The sequence below is a fragment of the Pempheris klunzingeri genome, chromosome 11 (assembly GCF_042242105.1).
Source record: "Pempheris klunzingeri isolate RE-2024b chromosome 11, fPemKlu1.hap1, whole genome shotgun sequence".
Taxonomy (NCBI): Eukaryota; Metazoa; Chordata; class Actinopteri; order Acropomatiformes; family Pempheridae; genus Pempheris; species Pempheris klunzingeri.
The window spans coordinates 19,138,238-19,158,846 of NC_092022.1; the positions used below are offsets into that span (position 1 = coordinate 19,138,238).

Sequence of the window (20,609 nt, forward strand, 5' to 3'; positions counted from 1 at the left end):
ATAAAGGAGAGGAGCAGCCCTGAGCTCCCTTTGACAGCCCCATCCTCCTTCTATCTTTTTCTTAATTCAAGACTCCATCTTGTCAGGACTTCACTGCCTCCGGTCATTATGGCAGGAGAACAGGAAGTTAATCAACGCAGCATTATCTCCCAGCCTGCACCTGGAGGCAAGGGTGCCAGTCATGCTACCACCCCCTCCCTGTTGGGACCCCTGCCAGTCTGGGAACCCCTCACACCGCAGTGCCCTGCAGCGTCCCTATGGGCTATCGCCAGTGTGCTGTGTCTCTGTGCCAGGTCACACTTGTGACACAGCCGTGATGAGCCAATGGGAACCTTCTCTCAGTGGTGCATATTTTAGAGTTTGTGTGCACGCAAAGAGAAAAGGAGGATGGAGAGAGTCTCAGCGAGACAAAAAAAACAACTGCTGCTGCCACTTATGTCTCATATTTTTTGCCGTGGAAAAAAGCTGCTGTTTTTGGAGACATTATTGCCCCATGTGGACAGGCAAAGTAACAACATAAAGCCCCAGAGGAGGCTTTTTTCAACTCAAGCCTCACGGACCAAACAAGACAATATTTGAACAACATATTCACACTTAAAAGATTTGTTGACACTTAAACATGAGGAGAGATGCTCATCCTTACCAACTAAAAAGATATTTTTTGTTGAGGATGGCAGCAGGTCTGTCCTTGTGTCTTTCTAACAGTCTGAGAAGCTGACAAATGTTCTTTCTAAAGAGTGAATTGCTAGCTGTCGCTGGTAATCATTAGGTTGTCTACCAACATCCAAAGTGCTTTTATTTCTGCCCATTAGTTTGGTGAGAAAATGGCCGGGTATGGTCTAGCGTGTTCCCCTGTACACTCAGACTGATGCAGTAGGCAGGGCGAGCATGGGAAACATGAAAGAGTTTGAAGTATCTCTATTTATACCAGTGGCAGTTTGGGTTTTTTTTTATTTCAGTGTCTATAGCATCTCTTTGTACACAACTAACTCCAAAGGATCTACAGCTTTTTCTGAAGTAGCAGTACACACGCATGTCAATATTGTGAGACTGGCGTGTAATTATTATTCAAAGGTTAAAGAGTGGATTGATCCATAGAGGAGTGTCAAGGGCAGATCAAAGGGATTTGGGGGAGGATCGGACCAAAAATGTTAAAAGCTGCTCACTCTCAAACACAGAGATGTCAATCTTTCTTAGAGCACCTTGATGTCCTCAGAGGAGAACTTGATCAAAGGCTTTGTAACAAAGATGGTCTCAGAAGATGATCTGACCTCAGCTGCATTCCACTTCTGTCTTTCACTTTACTTTTACCAGTCTCCATTTACCTGCCTGAGCTCCCTGGCACTGCCCCTGTTTCCGTCTTTCCTGTGTTTGTGCTGCTGGTTAGACTGTCTGAATATCAATGAAGCAGTCTCACCGATGTATTACAAACACAAGAGAACAGTGATTAAAGATGACATATCTAAGCCTCAATCCCTTCCTCTCTCCTCTCTTCTCTTTTTCACAGGAGATCGCAGCTTACTTGATAACATTTGAAAAGCATGAAGAATGGCTAACGACATCCCCTAAAACAAGGTAAGAAAATTACACTCCTAGCCTCTTTTTAAAACATAAGTTAGGATTCATAGCCCTGAAAGTATTACATTTAAGGAACTGGAATTTCCATTTTTAGTTTTCCATATTTTTTCTTCAAGACCATTTCCCTTATGCACAACTTGCAGTCTGCTTCAAGTTCAGTGAAGGATGTTGAATATTACAGGCTGCTGATGGCTGTTCAGAAAAGTTTACAGTTTGCAGATGAATGATAGAATATTAATATTGACTAATAATTGCCTTTTAGCAAGCCAATTAACATAGCATGCACTGGTGCAGCATCTGCTTTGAATGGTATGTTAATGTCTTCCTATCTGTCTGCACATTCACCACTCTACTAATAACACTGTTGAAGCTGGGGGTGTTTGTCTGGGTCAGACGTTACACCCACATGTGGAACGAAATGCCAAGAGCTATTGTAATATTTGAAATAGAATAGGGGTGCCAACATAGCAGATAATTTATTTTGTTAATGTATGCAGAAACATACAGGTTCAATTTGCAAACAAAGAACAGTTTCTCCTCTGCTTTTCAGCAAAATTTAACATGCGAAATTTAATGCCAACAAACAGGCTGCAGCATTGTCTGCATTGTCTTTAATTGTTTCATATATGTAGTGCAATAGTTCATACATACATGTGGCTTTGTTATGACTTTCCTACACATTTGACAGGTAGTGGACAGCTTTGTTTGAGTAGCTTTGCCTAATCTCTTCCCATTGGACAGCTCTGGGATTTACACCCTTGGCCTCTTTTGGGACTCGAATTCTACTCTTGCACTGTCAGACCACACAATCATTTCACTGCTACAGCAAATACAGCATGTTAACACAATGTCCCCTCTACTAAAGTTTACATTTTCATGCATTTGGAATCAGCTCAATATGTTAAACCTTTCTTTCTCTGTCTCTGCAAGATGGACTGGCTATGCTGGCATTATTAGCAGTCCTCATCCATGTGCAAATGGACCCTGGGCTCATTGACATAGAACCCATTCCTCACGTCCCTCTCCCCACCCCTCCTCTCTTCCATTGCCTCGGAGGGACATTGATAATAGTTCTGCATAAAGACACTGCCAATTAGAGTACGTTCTTTGGTGTAATTATGGAGCATGGGCCAAAAGAGCACTGAGCTCACCTATTTTTTTTTTTCAAGCCTGTCCCCTCCTCCCCAAGCCTCTACTCTTCAATTCAAAATGTCAGGCGTATTTCAGTCACGAAATGTGGCCTGCATAACTGGTATTAGACTCACCTTAATTACTCTCTCCAGAACATACAGGTGCTGTTATCTTGCTATGGTATGGTAAATGGCAACAGGGAATAAATGTAACAGGGTTAAAAAAGAAGCTGTGAAGGGTGCTACAGCATTTCAAATGTGAGAGGGCTGGCATCCTCTAACACAAGACAAAAAATGACACTTGTGTGAGATGTGAGAGACTTTTGATCCAGTGACTTTCTAGCCAAATGGTCCTCAGGATGCTCATGGCCACAGTCTGTCACTTCTGGCTGACTGTTGTGTGCAGTGGTCTCAGCTGCCAGTGTGCACAGGGATTTCAACCCCATGTCATGTCTCAGTGCAGGTGCTGACATCTCAGCAAACGTGTCACCAGGGAGCAGCCCATAGTGTGCACCTGCAGATCACCTGACAACAAAACAACACATTCCATCTTTTAGTGGAGCCGTCATTGCAAGACAAGATGTGTGTGTTTGCTGTATGTGTGTATTTCTGGACATGAGAAGCAAGCAGTGAGGTGGTGAAGTGCTTGTGTTTTCCCAGATGTCAGTGAAAGGGTAGAGCGTAGTGATAGATGATGGGACCAGGAAAGGTTGGGGGGAGTGAAAGGGTGCGGCATATATGTGTGATTGATGGAAGGTGATTGATGGCTGGCCTCTATATGAAAAGCTTTCTGCTCAAGGTCATGGGTGAAAGGTCAACCTTGGGACACCTGTGGTTAAGTGCTCCCTTATCATTTGTCATCGCACATCTTCGGGTGCTAGTGGGTGGGTGTGTACATCTGATTGTGGGTGTGCTGTCTGCATGTCTGTGTGTGGGTTGACCCCTGTGGGGAATAGGCTAAGTAGGCTAATTCTCCCGTGCCAGCACCTGTAGACAGGGTCAGCGGGGCATGGTGGGAGGCAGAGATAAGCAGCAGGGTCATACACGGAGAGGCACCGCGCTGCATGGCTGCACCGCATGTATGTAACAACTCTGACACATGCAGGTCGTAAACATGGGAGTGGGCAACAGTCAGAGCTCAAGGAGCTGACGCTAGCTGTTTGTCCAAGGTGACACGCGATGCAGGACAGGCCCTGAATGGAGATGGCATCCTGTCAACATAAGGAGGATGAGATGAAGTGGACCAATTACGCGCTGGCACATACGTATTTTACTAGGCTAATGCTCATGCACATCAGCCAGGCCCATACAGTAGCGGTGAAGCCAGTGCTATCTTTTGTTTGGGTCTGTTTCTGTTTGTTTATCATTTCAAAATCTGAAGCGTGCCAGGGGAGAGTGGTGGAATGCTGAGTGATTGATGTGCCTAGTTCTAGTAATACACATTCCCTTTCAGATAGGAAGTGCAACAGTGCTTAAAATCAATACCAGTGTTCTCCCACTGACTGCTTGAACAGCACTACAGCTAATTCAGGCCGCACCTGTCAGAGCTGGGGAAATCTTTCCCTACTCGGGCCTTACACTTTAATTTACACCCACAGCCTCGCTGGCTTCCATTTCCATTAAAGGGAGAGCCTGGCATTATGGCTTTAATGAAGGCCGCGGCCAGGCTGTGATTTAAGATGGCCGTTACTCCGCACCTTCACTCCACAGGAGGGAACACACTTAAAGGGACAATTAGGATTTTCCTCTCCTACATCCTCCCAGATAGCCATACTCATTCTTTCCTTTCGGCTTTTTAAAGATGTGTCCACGTTGCCTCAGCTGATGGGATTTGAAGGTGCCTGTGGGAGGAGACTGAAAACAGAGGAAAGGCACAGAAACATTGCTGTTCCAAATCTAGACAATAACATTTGATTTGATCTCATCATGGCCATTACATTGTGATCCTGTTGAGAGCAGGCATTTGTTGTCCATCATATATGACACCAATGTCTCCTTGAGGGGCTTTTTCAGAGGTGGTTGTATGCTGACAGATGGAGAAACTATTGACTGGAGAGTGTCACAGATTGGTCAGCCCAACGAGCTAATGGACACCTGCGTGTCGTATAACGATAGCTCGTTATCCTGAGCATCCCTGAATGGCACATGGTTTCATGAGTGGAGCAGTTGCACGTCAGTGTATGTTTTCTCCATTGTTTGTTTTATAGAGCTGGTTAACAACAGCCCATCTAAAAACACAACAGAGAGAGTGCTTCTACGCCTGTCATCCCAATCGCTCTGCATGTGTGTGTGTTCATTTGTATAATCTCCTGTCTTGCATAAAATGCAGACATACAGTAGGCTTGTTATAGCTGTAGGAAAGTTGAAGGGGTGGGCTGTGTCAGCCTTTTGCTTTGATTTTTACACAATTATTTTGGAAAACAGATTTACACGTGTGTTTACATGACCACAGACCACACGCGCACTGTATATTGAAACTATCAAACAATAAGCACCAGTCCTTGGAGGGCCCCGCAATGACACTGAACCTAGCCGCCCCCACGTCCCAGCGCAATAGCCCTCTCTCCTCCCACATCCACGGCAACCACAGCAACAGCACTCCAAAATGAAACCAAGTCCCTTTAGACAGCTTCCAAAGACAATGCTTTTATTAAAACCTACAGCAGCGGCGCCACCCCAGAGGCGCGGGCACACCAACAACAGAGTAGAGCAGAACTGAGAGGCAGCCTGAAATCTACTAATGACTGTTTGTTTGCTATTGTGTATGGTGTTTGCTATTGTGTATGGAGCCTGTGAATTTGTGCAGATCTGTGTGTGTATGTGCGCGTGCGAATGTGTGTGAGTGAAAGAGAAATAGATAGAGGGGATTGTGTTCACGCATGTGTATACATACGTAAATGTACTCTTGCGTATTCACACAGTATGTCTGTGAATCTGAGAGAGCGTGACTATGCATTTGAAAAACGCATTGTGGGTGAACATATGCAGACATTTATGAATGTTTTGAGATGGCGTGTGTGTGTGTAATTACCAGTGAAACTGTGTGGATGTGTTTTGAATTAGAAACAGAGTGCTTGTGTATACTGTGTGTGTGTCTTTTTTTATAAGAGAGGCAGTATTTGGGTGAGTCTGCCACTGTGAATAAGACCTCCCTAGGCCAATGTGTAAACTCTGTTTCTGTCACCTAGTCTGGCACATGGTGTGAGGAAGTGCTGGGCTTTCTGTGTGTGTGTGTGTGTGTGTGTGTGTGTGTGTGTGTGTGTGTGTGTGTGTGTGTGTGTGTGTGTGTGTGTGTGTGTGTGTGTGTGTGTGTGTGTGGTGTGTGTGTGTGTGTGTAAATGGGGGAAGGGGCTGATGTGTAGGATGTGCCTGAGAAGGGCGTCTGATAGTGTTTGGTCCTAATGCTTTGTGGCACTCGTTGGCTGGCAGAGTTTCAGAGGAGAGTGGGAAAGGACAGGAGCAGCAGGAGAGAGACAGAGAGAGAGAGACATAGGAAAGGAGAGAGGAAGAGGAAAGCAAAAAGAAAATGGGATACATACAGAAACAAAAGACATACAAGATAAAGAGGTATTAAAAAGGATCACATTTAAGATGAAGGCAGTACGACATGTGACACTGAGTCAAGCATTATGAGAAAACCCAACAGCTCAGGTAAATGCACAGAGACTGTTTGGTGAGGTGAGCTAGTGCTCTCCTTCTTCTATTCTGGTGCTTTTATTACAACTCAACATGAGTAAAAGTTTAGTTTGCTGCATAGTGACATTTCTCCCCTGGCTGCCCCATTCTGTCGGCCTGGAGGACACTGTCCCACGCTGCTTCCACCCAGTCCACAGCCCTGACAAGGACAGCTCACCTGCCCACCTGGGGCCTTCAGGGCTGGGTGAAATAAAGCCCACCAGGGAAAGCACAGGGGACAGAAGTGAGGTGAACCCAGAGAGCATGAGGTAAGAGTGAATGAAAGAGAGAAAATGAAAAATGGCCATAGAAGAGAGAGTGAATATGATGGAGTGAGAGCAGTTTAGAAAATGGAAACATGTCGATAAGAGCAGAGAACGGACGAGATGGAGATGGGAGGAATAGTGATGGATGGGGTGAAGAGGAGAGGGAGTGAGGGGGGAGAGGATTTACGCAAACAGACGAAAGAGCAGGGGAAAGATGGAATAGAGGGGGATTGAGCTGACATAGGGCGAGGGAGAGAAAAAAGAGAAAAATAGAGTGGGTAAACAGCAGATAGAGATGGAGGGAGGTGAGCAATGGATTCAACTGACAGATAGGGAAAAGTCCTGTGGTTTTGGGGCATGGGAGGGAGAATGCAAACGGTCAATAGATTACAGCTAGCACTGGGCCGAGTGCCTGGGCCTCACACTCGTAGCCAACTTAATAGTGCCTCTTGTTTGTCTGTCCTCTAAAGTAATGCCCAAGCCGAGCCCAGGGAAGCAGCCTGAGCCTGAGGCTAGTGGAAATGGACAGGGGACTAGATATATGTTAGTTCTCATCCCAGCTGCTGTATATTACCTTGGCCAGCTTGCCCACCGGAGACTATTCAATAGAACATAGAACATCATCTAGCTTTATCGCCTTTATTCCCTCTACACTCACCAGGACTGCAGCTGAAGGCCAGGAAGGGCAGGATCAGTTCTAGAAATTAATCCTTTTTATTGTATGTCCCTTTATGTATGGTAATAGACATTGAAGTGTAGGAAATGTTTTTACCTGTGTGGCTGTATAACTTTAAAAAGGAGCCCCTAAGTTACTTTATTTTGTGATGCTAAGGTTATCCAAGCTGAGGAGAATTGTGCTGCAAAGATAGACAAAGCAGCATGAAAAACAAGCAGGCCTAGCCTCGCTTGATGTGCCAATATGGAGAAGGAGGTGGGGGGAGAAAGGAGTGCAGCCAGTGGCTGGCCACAGGAGAGAGGGGATAAATAAATAGAGGAGGAAGTTGATGTCAAGCAGGTGTTCAAGGAGAAAGTGTCAGCCAAGCGGGCCGAGATGAGGAGAAGTGCTGCCTCTGCAGCCTGATAATAAAGACTTAATTCAATTAGTGCTTCTGCACTGGTGAGCAGCGTGCAGGCTAGCTGTCATGGAGCGGGCCATAGACACAGCAGAGCACACCCTCAGCCACCTAGACACAGACGACCAGCCCTACACAGACCCAGCACTTCACTATGCTCTCTGTCTCCGTGGCTCCATGGCACACACACACACGTACACACATGTACACGCACACGCACACACCCAGAGTTACACACACACACACACACATAAAGTGAACTTATCGTATTATTCACACCTGAGTCACTGAGCAGTCCAGACACTAAACCCTGCCTACACATCTCTCCTACACACACACTGACACTCTCAACACACAGACACGCTGCCTCATTCCTCACCCTCATCCCTCCCTACAAACTAAACTCTCTTCAGCTCCTCTCCCTTCACCTCCTTGATTTTCTATTTTCAACCCCCCTCTGCTCTCCACCCCCTCTTGTACCGTCCTTTTCCACCTCGTCACTCTGCTCTGTTGGTGCAGAGTGGCCGTATGTTGGCCAGTACAGTGAGGATTGTGACTGCAAGTCCCTATTTTCAGCCCGTCACGCCCCGGTGCCCAGTTGGGTGCCGTCCTGTAGGCATATGGTGTAGCGGATCCCGGATCCCGGGCCTTTAGAAAGCTCTAGGGGGCATTTCGGTCAATAACAGCCTATCGTCCCACGCATCTCCCTACGCCATACCCTGGAATGTGGTCTACCACTCTGTGCTTTGGGTGTGGTCCGAGAACGTCTGTTCCGAACTGGTCACTTCACGATCCCATGGGTGACACAGTAGCACCAGGGAGCAATGCACAGTTAGGTCTAAAAAGCTCCCACACATACAGCAAGGTGGATGATGGGGAAAGGAAGAACAGGAAGTAGCAAAGGAACAAGAGGAGGAGGAGGAGGAGGAGGAAGAGAAAGGACAGGACACAAGGCTTCAGTGATACCGTTTGCTGTTATGTAAAGAGAAGGAGAAAATAGGTCCTGGACGGCTGCCAGAGAGCTGGGTGAATCACCAGCAAAGAACAGGCACGACATGGGTGCACACAAACACACACACACTGGCACACATTCTGTCCCATTTCTTCGCCCCAGCTGAGCTTCACAGTACAGGAAGTACAACGGATGATGAGTTGCCACGTGGCACCATTCAATGTGTAAAAATGGCAAATGGCAGGAATGACCCCTTGCACCTCCTCATCATTTAGCGACCGAGAAGGAATAGCAATCTGGAATACGTGCCTTGGATACCAAGGCCTGCTTTATGGATGACACACTAATACAGAGAGCATTCAGGTTTGTGGTCCCCCTTGTTTTCTTTACCTTTGCCCTTCACCCATGTGGTTGACCTGCACTGTTTGTTTACTTTCCTCCCTTTATGTCTTTCTTGTCTATTTGATTTTTTTTGTTACCTAGCCACACTTAAAGCTGCTCCCTAAAGAGCATTGGCTCACTGGGCATGAAACACTTGGGGTATTTCTTACCTGTCTTAGTCTGGATAATCGTTAGCGAGTTTTGTCTGAAGAGACATCTTCATTACTGTAGATTTGTATTAGATACCCCAGCCCTTCACACCCCTGCCCATTTTTTCAGTCAGTGCTTTACCCTAGGCAAGACCCTTACTACTTTAACTGCTTCATTAAAGATGGGAGAGGATGGAGTGGGTGGGATGTGGAGGATAGCCATGTATTAATTTTGCATCAGTGAATTAATCAATTCAAATATAAGTCAATTGATAAATTATTCAAATCTTTTTTGTCGCATTTGAGAGGAGTGCGCAGAAAGAAAGGTGCGAATCATTTCAGATTGAATAATTAATATTAATAACTTTTTTAAATGAAGTAAGAAAAATAGCTATCAATTCAATATCAAGTTTTTTTTAAACACTGATATAATTAAGAGTGTTAGAGAGACAATTCCCACGATGATACAATTCCCTACAATTAAAAGCAAAGCATTTGATTTCTCATATCCTCCTTGTCTCGCTCAACTCATTGCAATAGCTACAACCATCCAAATCTTGCAGCTTTTTTTACATCACGGCTTGACTGATAGGACTCTGAGAGAGATAAATAAATAAGAAGATGATGAATCTCTCTCATCCATATTATAAGCAAAGATAATTAACAAGCCCGTGCGAAAATGTGCCCTCCACCTGCAACTCACTGCCTTGCTGAGAAGTCTTGTTTATTGTACTTTCAATTTTTCATCATTTCTCAGTTCAGTCCTTCATCTTTATTTTTTCTGTGTTTGCTAGAAGGCGGTGCTCGTGAGAGTTATGGAGACAGGTCAACCAAGATTTAAAGTAGTCCTGCGCCTGACCCAAAGGAAAGCACTGCTGGATACATTAACATGATAGCGATATGATTATGTCGGAATGGACATGAAGGGTTTCAATTATTTACAGGTGATGTGCCCGTTGAATTGGCAATGAAGTGGCTCGTAAATTACCCCCTCTGTCTAATCAAGCCTCCAGTGGAATAATGGAGCAAGTACTGCCAAGGAGGACTCTCTCTCTCTCTCTCTCTCTCTCTCTCTCTCTCTCTCTCTGTCAGTCTCTCTTTCTTTCTCTCCCTCTTCTGTGTTTTGGGTGGGGAGTGGGGGTTGGCTACTTTCACAGCAGGATGATGACACTCTCCAAATGACATTGGTTGAAAGGCAAGAAATGTGCCAGTGAGCGCAGGTTTAAAACCTCTCCACTTCATCACTGCTCAGTGCTTTACTGCGCTTTATGTCACCAGACAATGATACAGTGACAGCCAAGCATCAAAATGTGCAGCACCAGCACCTAATGTGCTCCTTGGTTTTGTGCCTGAAAGAGAGAGAGTATGAGACAGACATATAGACACATTGACAGAGAGAGAGAGACAGAGGAGACAGACAGAGAGAGAAAGAGAGAGAGAGGAAGAGAAAAAGAGACACAGAAAACCAGACAAGAAAATAGAGGGCTGCTGTAAAGGTTGGCATGGCTTCACTCCAAAGCAGTCTTCCCAACAGTAACAACACTGTTCAGACAAAACACAGCCAGCCACCAGTCGCTGGCTCCTTTCTAGCATCTTCTTCTGAGGCCTGTGGTGTGGGCTTCTGCTTAGTTGACTGATGGCCTCTTTGATTAAACAAAATCAAATGGCAAAGAGTTTAATGGCCTGTTTTAATGTGTCCAGTGAGGATGTGTGATTTCTTGCATAGCCTGCTGCTGTGTAGACCTGGCACGATAGATGCAACCTACAAGCACTAGCCACCCAGGACAGTAGCCACCAAGTAGGTACCAAGACCACCTTTTTCAGTTTTTTTTGTACCTGAAACCATTGTAACAATTACACAGAGGTTCTCAACTGTGTTGGGTAATAGTGTATTAAACCTATTTTAAGGAAACAAAGACAGGGATTCGCCTTCCCCACCCACCACCATCACAATCCATAATCACCTTAGGCGGTTTACAGTAGAAAGAGGAGAGGGAGAGAAAAGAGAGCTAGAAATGACAGGAAGATGGAAAGGCAAAGGGGAGGTGAGATAAAAGTGAAATTTAATGGAGAGAGAGTACCACCTACCGTTCTGGTGTCTTCTGGCAGAGAGAATCATTTTTAGGGGAAGACAGGGTGGTCTGTTCTAAGCCAGAGCCTTAACTCTCTTTGTCTCCCTCTCCCTCCCTGAAGAAGTGAATCTGGGGTGACTGCACCCACAATTAGGGCATGAGAGGATTAGTGGCAAGTGGGAAGGTGGTTGGGGGCTGTTTTTTGTTTGTGTGCTTACTATTCCCTGCAATGCATTGTGGAAGTGGATCTGTGATTTTTTTTTTTCAATCCCCATGTTTTCAAAAATAGAAACATCACAAACAACATAACAAGCTAATGTGCATGAGGAAAAGAGGGCAAAATAAAGAGTCCAATGTCTGCTGTGCTCCTGTGTGTGTTCGCAGTGTTTTGAATTGCCACTCTCTTCCTTTTCCCGTCACTGCTTTACACATCCTGGGAGCCTGTTTACTCTCTGTTCTGTCCTAATGCCTTTAAAGACACCAAATCCCCCGCAACCCCCAAAATGTCTGAACATCCCCCATCTTTGCATCTATTTCAATTGCATTTCATTTTCTTGAAAATTGGGGGGGGGAGTAAGCATTAGGGTTATTATGAGTTTAAAGCACTTAAAAGCTTTTGGCCATCCTGACACCAGGAGAAGCAAGGGTCCAGAGGAGCAGGGAGGCATCACGCTCCAGTTTTTAGAGAGAAGCAAATCCCAGATGTGTGTGCCTGAGTGTTTATGAGTGTGTATGTGCAGGTTGTGTTCTGTATGCACATATATAAGCATGCAAGGATTGGCTGGTCTCCAGGAGCCTTGTGCCGTGCTTGTAGCTCTCCTCAGTGTGGTTTACGGCAGACTGTATTAGCTCACTGCTCCGCAACAGTCAAATTCTGTATCATGGCATCTTAGGCTGACTCTTTAGAGCTCTCTCCCTTAGGTCACACATGGAATTTAAGAGCTTTTCTGAGGCAAAGAGGTGTGACTTGCCCTGAGACTCCCCTCTCACTCTTTCTCTGCATCTGTGTGTCTCCTCTCTCTCCCTCGTACTTATTTCTCCCTACTTTATTTCCCCCTGCTTTGCTGCTCCACTCAAGAGTCATGGGGCGCACACTCAGCGGTAAACCAATTTCATTTAGTATGTTTTCATATTTTTATCCAATCATGGCATGCTCAGTGGTTTCAAAAGCCACATGACGCTTTTATTGGGGCCTAATTAAGGATCTCTGATTTAATCCATGTAATTTAATAGAGATCAGTCATGGATGTGAGCCTCTTGCTTTGTGCATAGGGAAGTGACGTTGATGCATTGCAACAATTGCCTCCTACTGCAGAAGGTCAGGGTTTGCATTAGGGCTAGTATGGTGTCCAGACTCCACCTGTTGGACAACAAGGGTAGAGAGGCTGAAAGAAGGGTTTCAGGAAGGGTTTCTCTCATATGCACAAGTGTTTTTTAACTGACAGCCTGAGCTTCAGAACAGAGGCAATCAGGTGGTTTCATTGTCACCAGCAGATCAGTCTGTACCCGAAGTCATCTGCTCTGTAATTGCCTCTTGGCTTTCTCATTGTTCTCATTCATTTGCCTCTCCGCATACAAAAAGTGACTGAAGTACTTTCAATTGTTATTTTGGTTTTTCAGAGGTGTGTCTACATCACTGAATGATTGGTGCAGGCTGCCTCATTACAATGGTTCACACTTACAGTTAACCCTCGAGACTGTCTGATAAGTTTCAGCTAAGTCTTGGATTGTGATCATTTCAGCTGCTATCGCAGGAGGATTGAAACGCAATGCTGAGCAGCATTTTCGTAGCCTTCCGGTGAATGACTTGAATGAGAGTGAGACAGAGAACTGCCTGGCATTGTTCTGTCCTTTTCAGCAACCTTTCACAGCCCTCCAGCCAGCCAGTGTTGTGACGCAGTGTTGAGCAGAGAGAGAGAGCGGAGGAGCTGAGAACAGCCCGGGTTGGCTGGGGTGAGGGATCGCGTGCAGGGAGATGTCTAGACGGTCAGGGATAACAGGCCAGACAGAGAGAAGGAAGGAGACTGGCAGAGGAGTCTGGGCCAGAGGGAGGCCATGTTGAGGGCATGGCTGGATGGGCACCTTATCTGAAATCACGTCTAGTCGCTCCAGACTTCAGCTTCTGGACACTAACAGCGTTGACAGTTGACAAGGAGAGCAGCCACTTCCTGGCCGAACACACCATCACTCACTCCTGCCTCAGTCAGTGACATCCCTCTCTGTTTCTACCCTGACTGTCTGCCACTTGACTCCATGTTGTGACGCATGTAAAATGTAGCCAAACCACTAAACCAGTCAACCAGCAACTTATAATTGTTCCATTTATCTGCAAGAGCCCACATTGTCTCATGAAACCAACGTCTGGCAGTCATCCTAGATATGCACCTTCTCACAGACTTCCTGTCTGACTGCCATGCTAAACTACATGGCTTTCTTCTGTTAAGTCACAAATTCATGGGATCTCTTGACTCTTATACGAGTTAAGAGTTTCCCCCCCCCCCTTTTTTCTAGCTGATCTGTGGCAGATGAGGAAAAAATTGATGACTAATGTCTCCTGTGTGTAGGACTTGGGCTCATCCCTCTACCGCTCATTATGCCTGAGCCCTACGACAGTTTGGAGGGCGTCGGAGGCATTGCCACATTGGCCATATGCTTTCCGCGGCTCCTATCTGTCAGAATGTCAGGACGTGGTGGGGGTGCGCTTTTCTGCACCAACAGAGGAGTGGAGCGCAGCACTACAGGAGGGCCTCATTACCTACACACCCTGCAAGAGAGACTCGGGGACGGGCGAGCAGGCATACTGAGCGTTGTGTTTAGAACCAGAGGGTAAGCCATTTAAAAGGCACTCAACCCATCCAACCGCCCCTCCCTCCCCGTAGCTCCATTATCACAGCAGAAAATGTGACACAGGATTTTTCGAAGTAAATGCTTTAACAAATTAACAAAGTAATTAAGGCAAACAAATTGATTCCCTCAACATTTTTAATTGAACTTTTGCCTTTGTGTCTCCATCTGGCCAACCCCCTCTCACCCACAACCCCACACATCACTTCTTTATCTGGATTGCCATTAGGGAACTTATATTGCGACCCACACACCCCTATGGAGCATCTAAACAAAGCCAAGATTGATATTTATTCATATTCTATCATTTGAGGATATGTCATAGTACTTGCTTTTTGGGTAACAAGTGACTGTGTGCATCTGCTCAAACGTTTTTATTGTAGAGCGTTACAAAGCAGTTTTTTTCACTAGTCTAAACAGTTGACATGTTTCCTTTTTAAGCTGTGTATAGATCATTTTGATCTAAGTAAGGGTCCACAGAGCACAGTGATCCCAGCTGTGCATGGTAATTCACAACAGAAAATGGTAAGGTCCCTCACAATTCTCAGCCCTCCATTGGCATTGATCCGTTAAATTTATATTGGGAGCCTACTTTCACATGGTCAAGGCAAAAATCAAACTTTGGCCCTTGACAATCTGTAATCTATACTGTCTGATTTAGGATGAATTAGTGATTAGGTCGCTCCACACTCAGGTGGTTGAAATGCTCAGTGGAGGGAGGCTCTATTAGAAATCAGGGGAAACTTTCAAAGATTTCTTTATGACTTTTCAAGGCAGACTTTATTGTTCAAAAAGTTATCTCAACTGGGGGAAACTCACTTCTCAGTCAACTAATGACTATCAAAGCAGCTCATCTAAATCTCTACTTTATTTTCTAGCTATTTTGCTATGCCTTTCTGTGAAATTGCTCTGGCCTTTGACTGGGTTTATTTTCAGTATGTATTCATGTAGAAAATGTCTATTTAAGATGGATGAAAAGATAGTTGGATGTTCACAAATACCTCAATATTAATATGTTTGGCATCCAGCAGCAATATTCTGTTATAATAGCATTATTATGGGCCATCTGTATATCTATATATAAAATATTCATGATGTTTAACATCGTCACATAATCATGGAGGCTAAAATGGTATAATTCATAATGTTTTGTGCTATTTAGAAACTGGAAGGCTGGTACAAACTAGCTACTTGTCTGCATAATCACACCCATCCAAGGACTTTGTGCCGCAATGGTGTGACAAAGTGTTTTATGATACAGTTGTTGCAAACTTTTAAAACTTTTGTCAGACTGCATAGTGGATACTGTAATTCAGTATGCACCCTACACTGCCAGGGATGACCGCAGGTTCAGCAGGGATCAGGTCGGGATTGAGAGGGTGGGGCTCATTGCAGTGCCGCACAACGCAATTCCATGTCCCCTAATTAAATCGCTCAGTCCCATGTAGCATGGAAGCTAGCAGCTCGGCAGATGTAGCGCCATGTTAAACTTTATGTTGCTTGAAAATGGCTTCCGCTCCAAGTGCATTTGAGACAGAGATGGTTTGACTGTAAAATGATGTGTTTTATGGCACCGTTATCAGGGCGATATTCCTTAAAGATGCAGCACTGCACACTGTGGCATTCTCCGTCTGCAGGAGGGAGCAAATTGATATGAACAGATCAACAGAGCTATGCCCTTCTGGACGTCCTTGGCACCATACTTGGCCCTGAAATTGATTTCTCTCCATATCTCCTATGCCAAAAAACTCTCATTCAGAGATTTTATACTCCCACTGCTGACACATTTTGTTCAGGTTTGGAGAGGATGTACTGTTGGAATGTCATTTCCTCCTACATTTCTTTCCACACTTTTAAAGTAACCTAATAGTAATGCAGTGTATTTAATAGTGGTATTTTTCAGGTTTGTGTATGTACAGGTACATGCAGGTGTAAAGGTACTCCGAGTATGAATTGCCAGGAGCAGAGAGATTGCTTTTGATTTAATGGCTATTGTGCTTGACTTTGTGTGCGTTCCACAGTAGTGGTGTGTCCTTCCCTTGCCTCTGCTGTAGCGGGTAAAGTCTCTCAGTCCAACATTATTTCACACATACACGTAGTTACACACACAAACACACATATCGTGCCTTGGCTATGCTCCATTAGGTGGGCTGTGTCTTAAACAGGAGGCTGACGTCACTGCTTGGCTAGGGGATATAGGACGAGATGTGTGTACATGTTCGTGCGTGTCTTTGTTTGTGTGTCGCTGTTTTATTCTCAATGTCCTTATTGTCTCTCCCATGGGACCTCCCCCCACACACACACACCCATTTCTCTGTATTTGTGGCCTGCTGGATTCTATTGATCAGCCTGTGAAAGCTGGAATGTCTGAAGAGGAGGACACAGAGCGAGAGAGAGAGTATGAGAAAGGGAGGGTGGAGTGTGGCATTTGTGTGCCAATATTTGTTTTTTTAATGTATGTCTATATGTTTCTGGGTGTAATTGATGATCAAACAAAAATAGAAATACACATCTGACTCCACATCCCTTTGAGGTGCGAACTTAAGGTCTGGCATTTATTAGTCTTACATGTGATTCAGTAATATTGTTGCTATGGATACATAAGCTTGTGTGAGCTGCCTCTAGTGTTGCTCTTTTTACAAAAGCTTTGAATGAAGATTTACAGCCAGGCCATATCACTTTATGACCTATTTCGTAAGGTGTCCAGCCAATGATCAGCTTGTAACAAAGGCACACAGTGTGTGAGCACAAGAAACTGCTGGTGAAACTGCAGGCAAAAGGTCACCCACATCCTTGTTGTTACTGATTCGAATTGTGGAATTTGCACAATTTTGCTGCGTGTGGCTTTTAAAGATTGAAAAACTGGTAGAAGTGTAAATTTGAGCAGTTGGCATGTCCATGCTCAGGGAGGTGTGAATGGAGGTTCCCTCCCACAGAGACAGACTGCTACTGTTCAGACCCTCCCTCAGGCACCACCGTCAACTAAGCTTCTAGTAACACAACACAATACAATGTTGGTACTATCAACATGGTTGGATCGGTTGTTGGTGTTGCCGTGGGAGGTTGGAATTCCTCCCGTAGATCCAATGGCCTTTCTGCTGAAATCTGGCTAAACTCCTAAACCCTCCTAAAAGGAGGAACAAACCATCAGCACATAGAAGCTGGAAATTGTGTTGTGATTACTTATGTTTTGTTCTCCTCTGCAATGATTTGGAAGAGAAATATCTATGGAGAACGCCGGTTTGCCAGTATTTAAATACACATATTCTGTTCTATTCTGTATACAGGCTACATACTGGCTCTGTAAACTGCTTTTTCTGGCATTATTTCAGACCATTCACCTAGCAGAGGGCGAGGTCAAGGCTAATCACTGCTTACATAATGAATTTGCATGATCACATGGGCCTTCCATCTTAATGAAGCCAGTGGAAAATGCCATCTCATGCTTTGCTTCATATCCCGTCAATGCACAAATGGCATCCTCTGTAGTGATTAAGAAAGCCTTGACACATGGCTAATGTTGTTATCATGCTGTTTAAACCACTGGGTGACCATTTGTGTCTTGCTGATAGTTCCGTTAACATCCTGGAAGGCATTGCTCCCATCAAAAAAGAGATGCAGTGTGAGATAAAGCAATTGCTCAAATTTAATATATTATCAGCATAGAGTTTGCCTGGCTGGCAAAAGGATGCTGGAAACTAAATCATGGCAAAGTTTACTTCAAGTCAGTACAGAGGCAGCTTATCTGCTTCTCATGTTGATGTTTTGATCATGCCCTGTGCACACAACGTGCGGGCAATGATAGTAGTCTTCTCACTTGCCGTCATGTTTGCTATGTGTAACACAGACACTTCCTCTCGGGCTTTTTAAGGTCACACATTCCTTTTTTGTTTCCTTTCTACTTTAAGCTCCAACAAATAGTGAATGAGGCAGAAAACAAAGAGTTCTTTGAAGAACAAAGTGAACCTGCCACATACAACTGGCTTGAGAGGAATCCCATCGCAAAGATTGCATGCTTTCAAGACAGGGGAGGGAAAAGCATCCTTAACAACAAAATGATATAAATTACCACTGTTATGGTCTATACGGTTCAATTTAATGTGCTTGTAATGATAAATTATTTTGGTTATGAATCTAAAGTGGACCTGAGTGCAGTCGGAGCAGCAGGACTGTTAGAACAATTGCAGCTGTCTCCCAGGGCTGTGGCCATTAGTCAATAAATTAGAAAGTAATTAGTTTCTGCTTCTGTGGCTCTATTTGAAGCGCTTCACACAGGTGTAATGAAAATTTATTGGAGCTGTTGATCCGGAGGAGAAAAGAAAAGTAGAGAATTTGTAGCATGTGATTGTAATGCAGGATTTCCATCTTCCTCTGTCCTCTTTTGCTTGTTGCGACAGGTAAAGTTAGCCCTGACGACCAATGTTGTGAGATTTGGCTTCGATGTTGTAAGCTTTGTCAACAAGCCAATTAGCTAGCAGCTATAAATACTTTATGTTCAGGCACTTAATAAGAAGACTTGCTTTTTAGAAAAATCTGAAAATTTTAAATAAATGACTTTTGGTGAGAGGAGCTAAATGAACATGACCAAGATCTACCCTCAGACATTCATGCACCAAAATCCGCTCACCTCCTGTGGTTTGATAAGAGAAACAAACTCCAAATGCAACATGTCAAAAATCACATGACGTAAAATAGCACACATAACATTTCAGAGCGATCATGTTTTCCTTCGCTCGTTAAAGACAGCCAGTTCCCTGGACTGTCTGTCTCATTCTGATTCTGTGTGCTTTTTGGCCAGCAGGCATCTTATCACCCTTTGTTCTTCATACAGCACACTCATTTTTTTTCAGTGTCATTTGATGCACAGTCTGTGTCTTCTCACTCCTACATGAAAAAGAGGGAGAACAGCAGACTTTAGCCATCAGGTTTACCTAATTGAACAGCTTCACATTTTCCTTTCATGCCATTGTGTGTGGATCAAGGCAGTCACACAAAGGTTTTTGTTGCCAGACAACATCAAGGCTATTTGTTTTGTCTGGTGGAATGTAAGGTCAACAGGAAAAAGGAAAAACAGAAATTGGAAAGCGCCGGCACAACTGTGATGTCATTGAATGCCATGAAAGACAGACAGAGGGAGGGAGCTGCCATGGCAGCATATGGGTAAAAAGAAAAATTAGAGGTGAAAGAGAGATGAGGCGGAGAGAGGAGGCAGTGAAGAGATGAAGAAACAAGCACATGCGCAAAGTTGTGAAGGCACCAAGAGAGAAGGAGAGAGACTAGAAGAACAGAAAGGACGAGGGGTGGAACAGACACAGGATGGACGGATGGATGAGGACAATGAGGCAGATCAGTCCCAGCCCAGGCTATGGCCAATTAGAATAAAATTAGCTGGACCTTGGCAAAGGCTAGGGCACACAGTAGGGCATGAAGAGAGGGGGGGTGATGTGGGGGAGGGGCAAAGGGGGAGAATATCCCGGTGATTAAAACCAAATGATTAGTGGTGTGCAAGGCAGAGGGCTAGAGAGCTGGGGTCACCTGAGCCTGCAGGGAGAGAAAAGGTCTAATAGTAATGAGACCAACCTTCCCACTCCTCCTCGTCACCCTCCTCCTTTCACCCTCTCACCACCCCTTACCTTCTTTTTCTCTTGCTCAGACTCCATTTTTCTCCCCTAACCGTTTTTCTCCGTCTTCCACTGCTCTTTATTTACACATTCTTCCTTTTTTGTCTATCAGTGTGCTTTTCCCTGTCTACGCCTCCTGCCTTCCTGTAGTAAACCCTATTACTATCTATTACTCTGTCTTGCCTTTGGCCAAAGCGCACACTAATGCTATTGATGTGGGAGCCAGTTTAGCATTTTGTGATAAGCAAAGATTTATGAGTAGTTTAACTTTTTTAATCACGAGTGTAGATCTGCAGATGAATGGTAATAAATGGATTGAGCTGCAACAAAAACTCAACACTATGCTGGGATCTGTTGCAGATTCCACATGCGCTGCAGCTTCAGTTTCTATACTGAGGCTAGACTTTGGTCAACGCTCTTGTTCCTACAACAATTATCTGTGATAGGAGTGTTTTGGCTATGTCATCCCAGCTGTTAGGATGGCAAAGGCTATTTCATATTCCACACTGGTGTCTCACAGGCCGGAGGCTAGAAAAAAAGAAAATGGAGTCCCCGAAAATGTGTCTTGGTCCAACTGAGTTTTGAGTTACCTCACATGAGTAGGGTTGCTGTAACATACAGACCTGGTCTTGTAGGCATCCTCTGTGCAGTGTGCACATGTAATTCTTTTGGTGAATGTGAGGACATGTTGTGCAAGAATGTAAGTGTGTGTATCTATCAATAATTAGGTCTGCCCCTTGGCATGTTTAATGGCCAGGAGCCACACCAATGATACATTTACTCTTAAGGCATCAAAGCACAGCCTATAAGGGGGGATGGCTGTGTGTCGTGGATGTTTCCTGCGCTCTGTTGCTTCCTACACCTCCTC

General features: G+C 44.7%; 1 protein-coding gene across 1 annotated transcript in view; it reads left to right on the forward strand.

The window, feature by feature from the left end:
• The window catches only part of camta1a (calmodulin binding transcription activator 1a), a 266,071-nt gene that overhangs the window by 119,975 nt on the left and 125,487 nt on the right, over positions 1 to 20,609 (forward strand). The window contains exon 4 of the mRNA XM_070839521.1: positions 1,508 to 1,575. Coding sequence (XP_070695622.1) covers positions 1,508 to 1,575 — 68 coding nt within the window. The remainder of the gene's footprint in view (positions 1 to 1,507; positions 1,576 to 20,609) is intronic.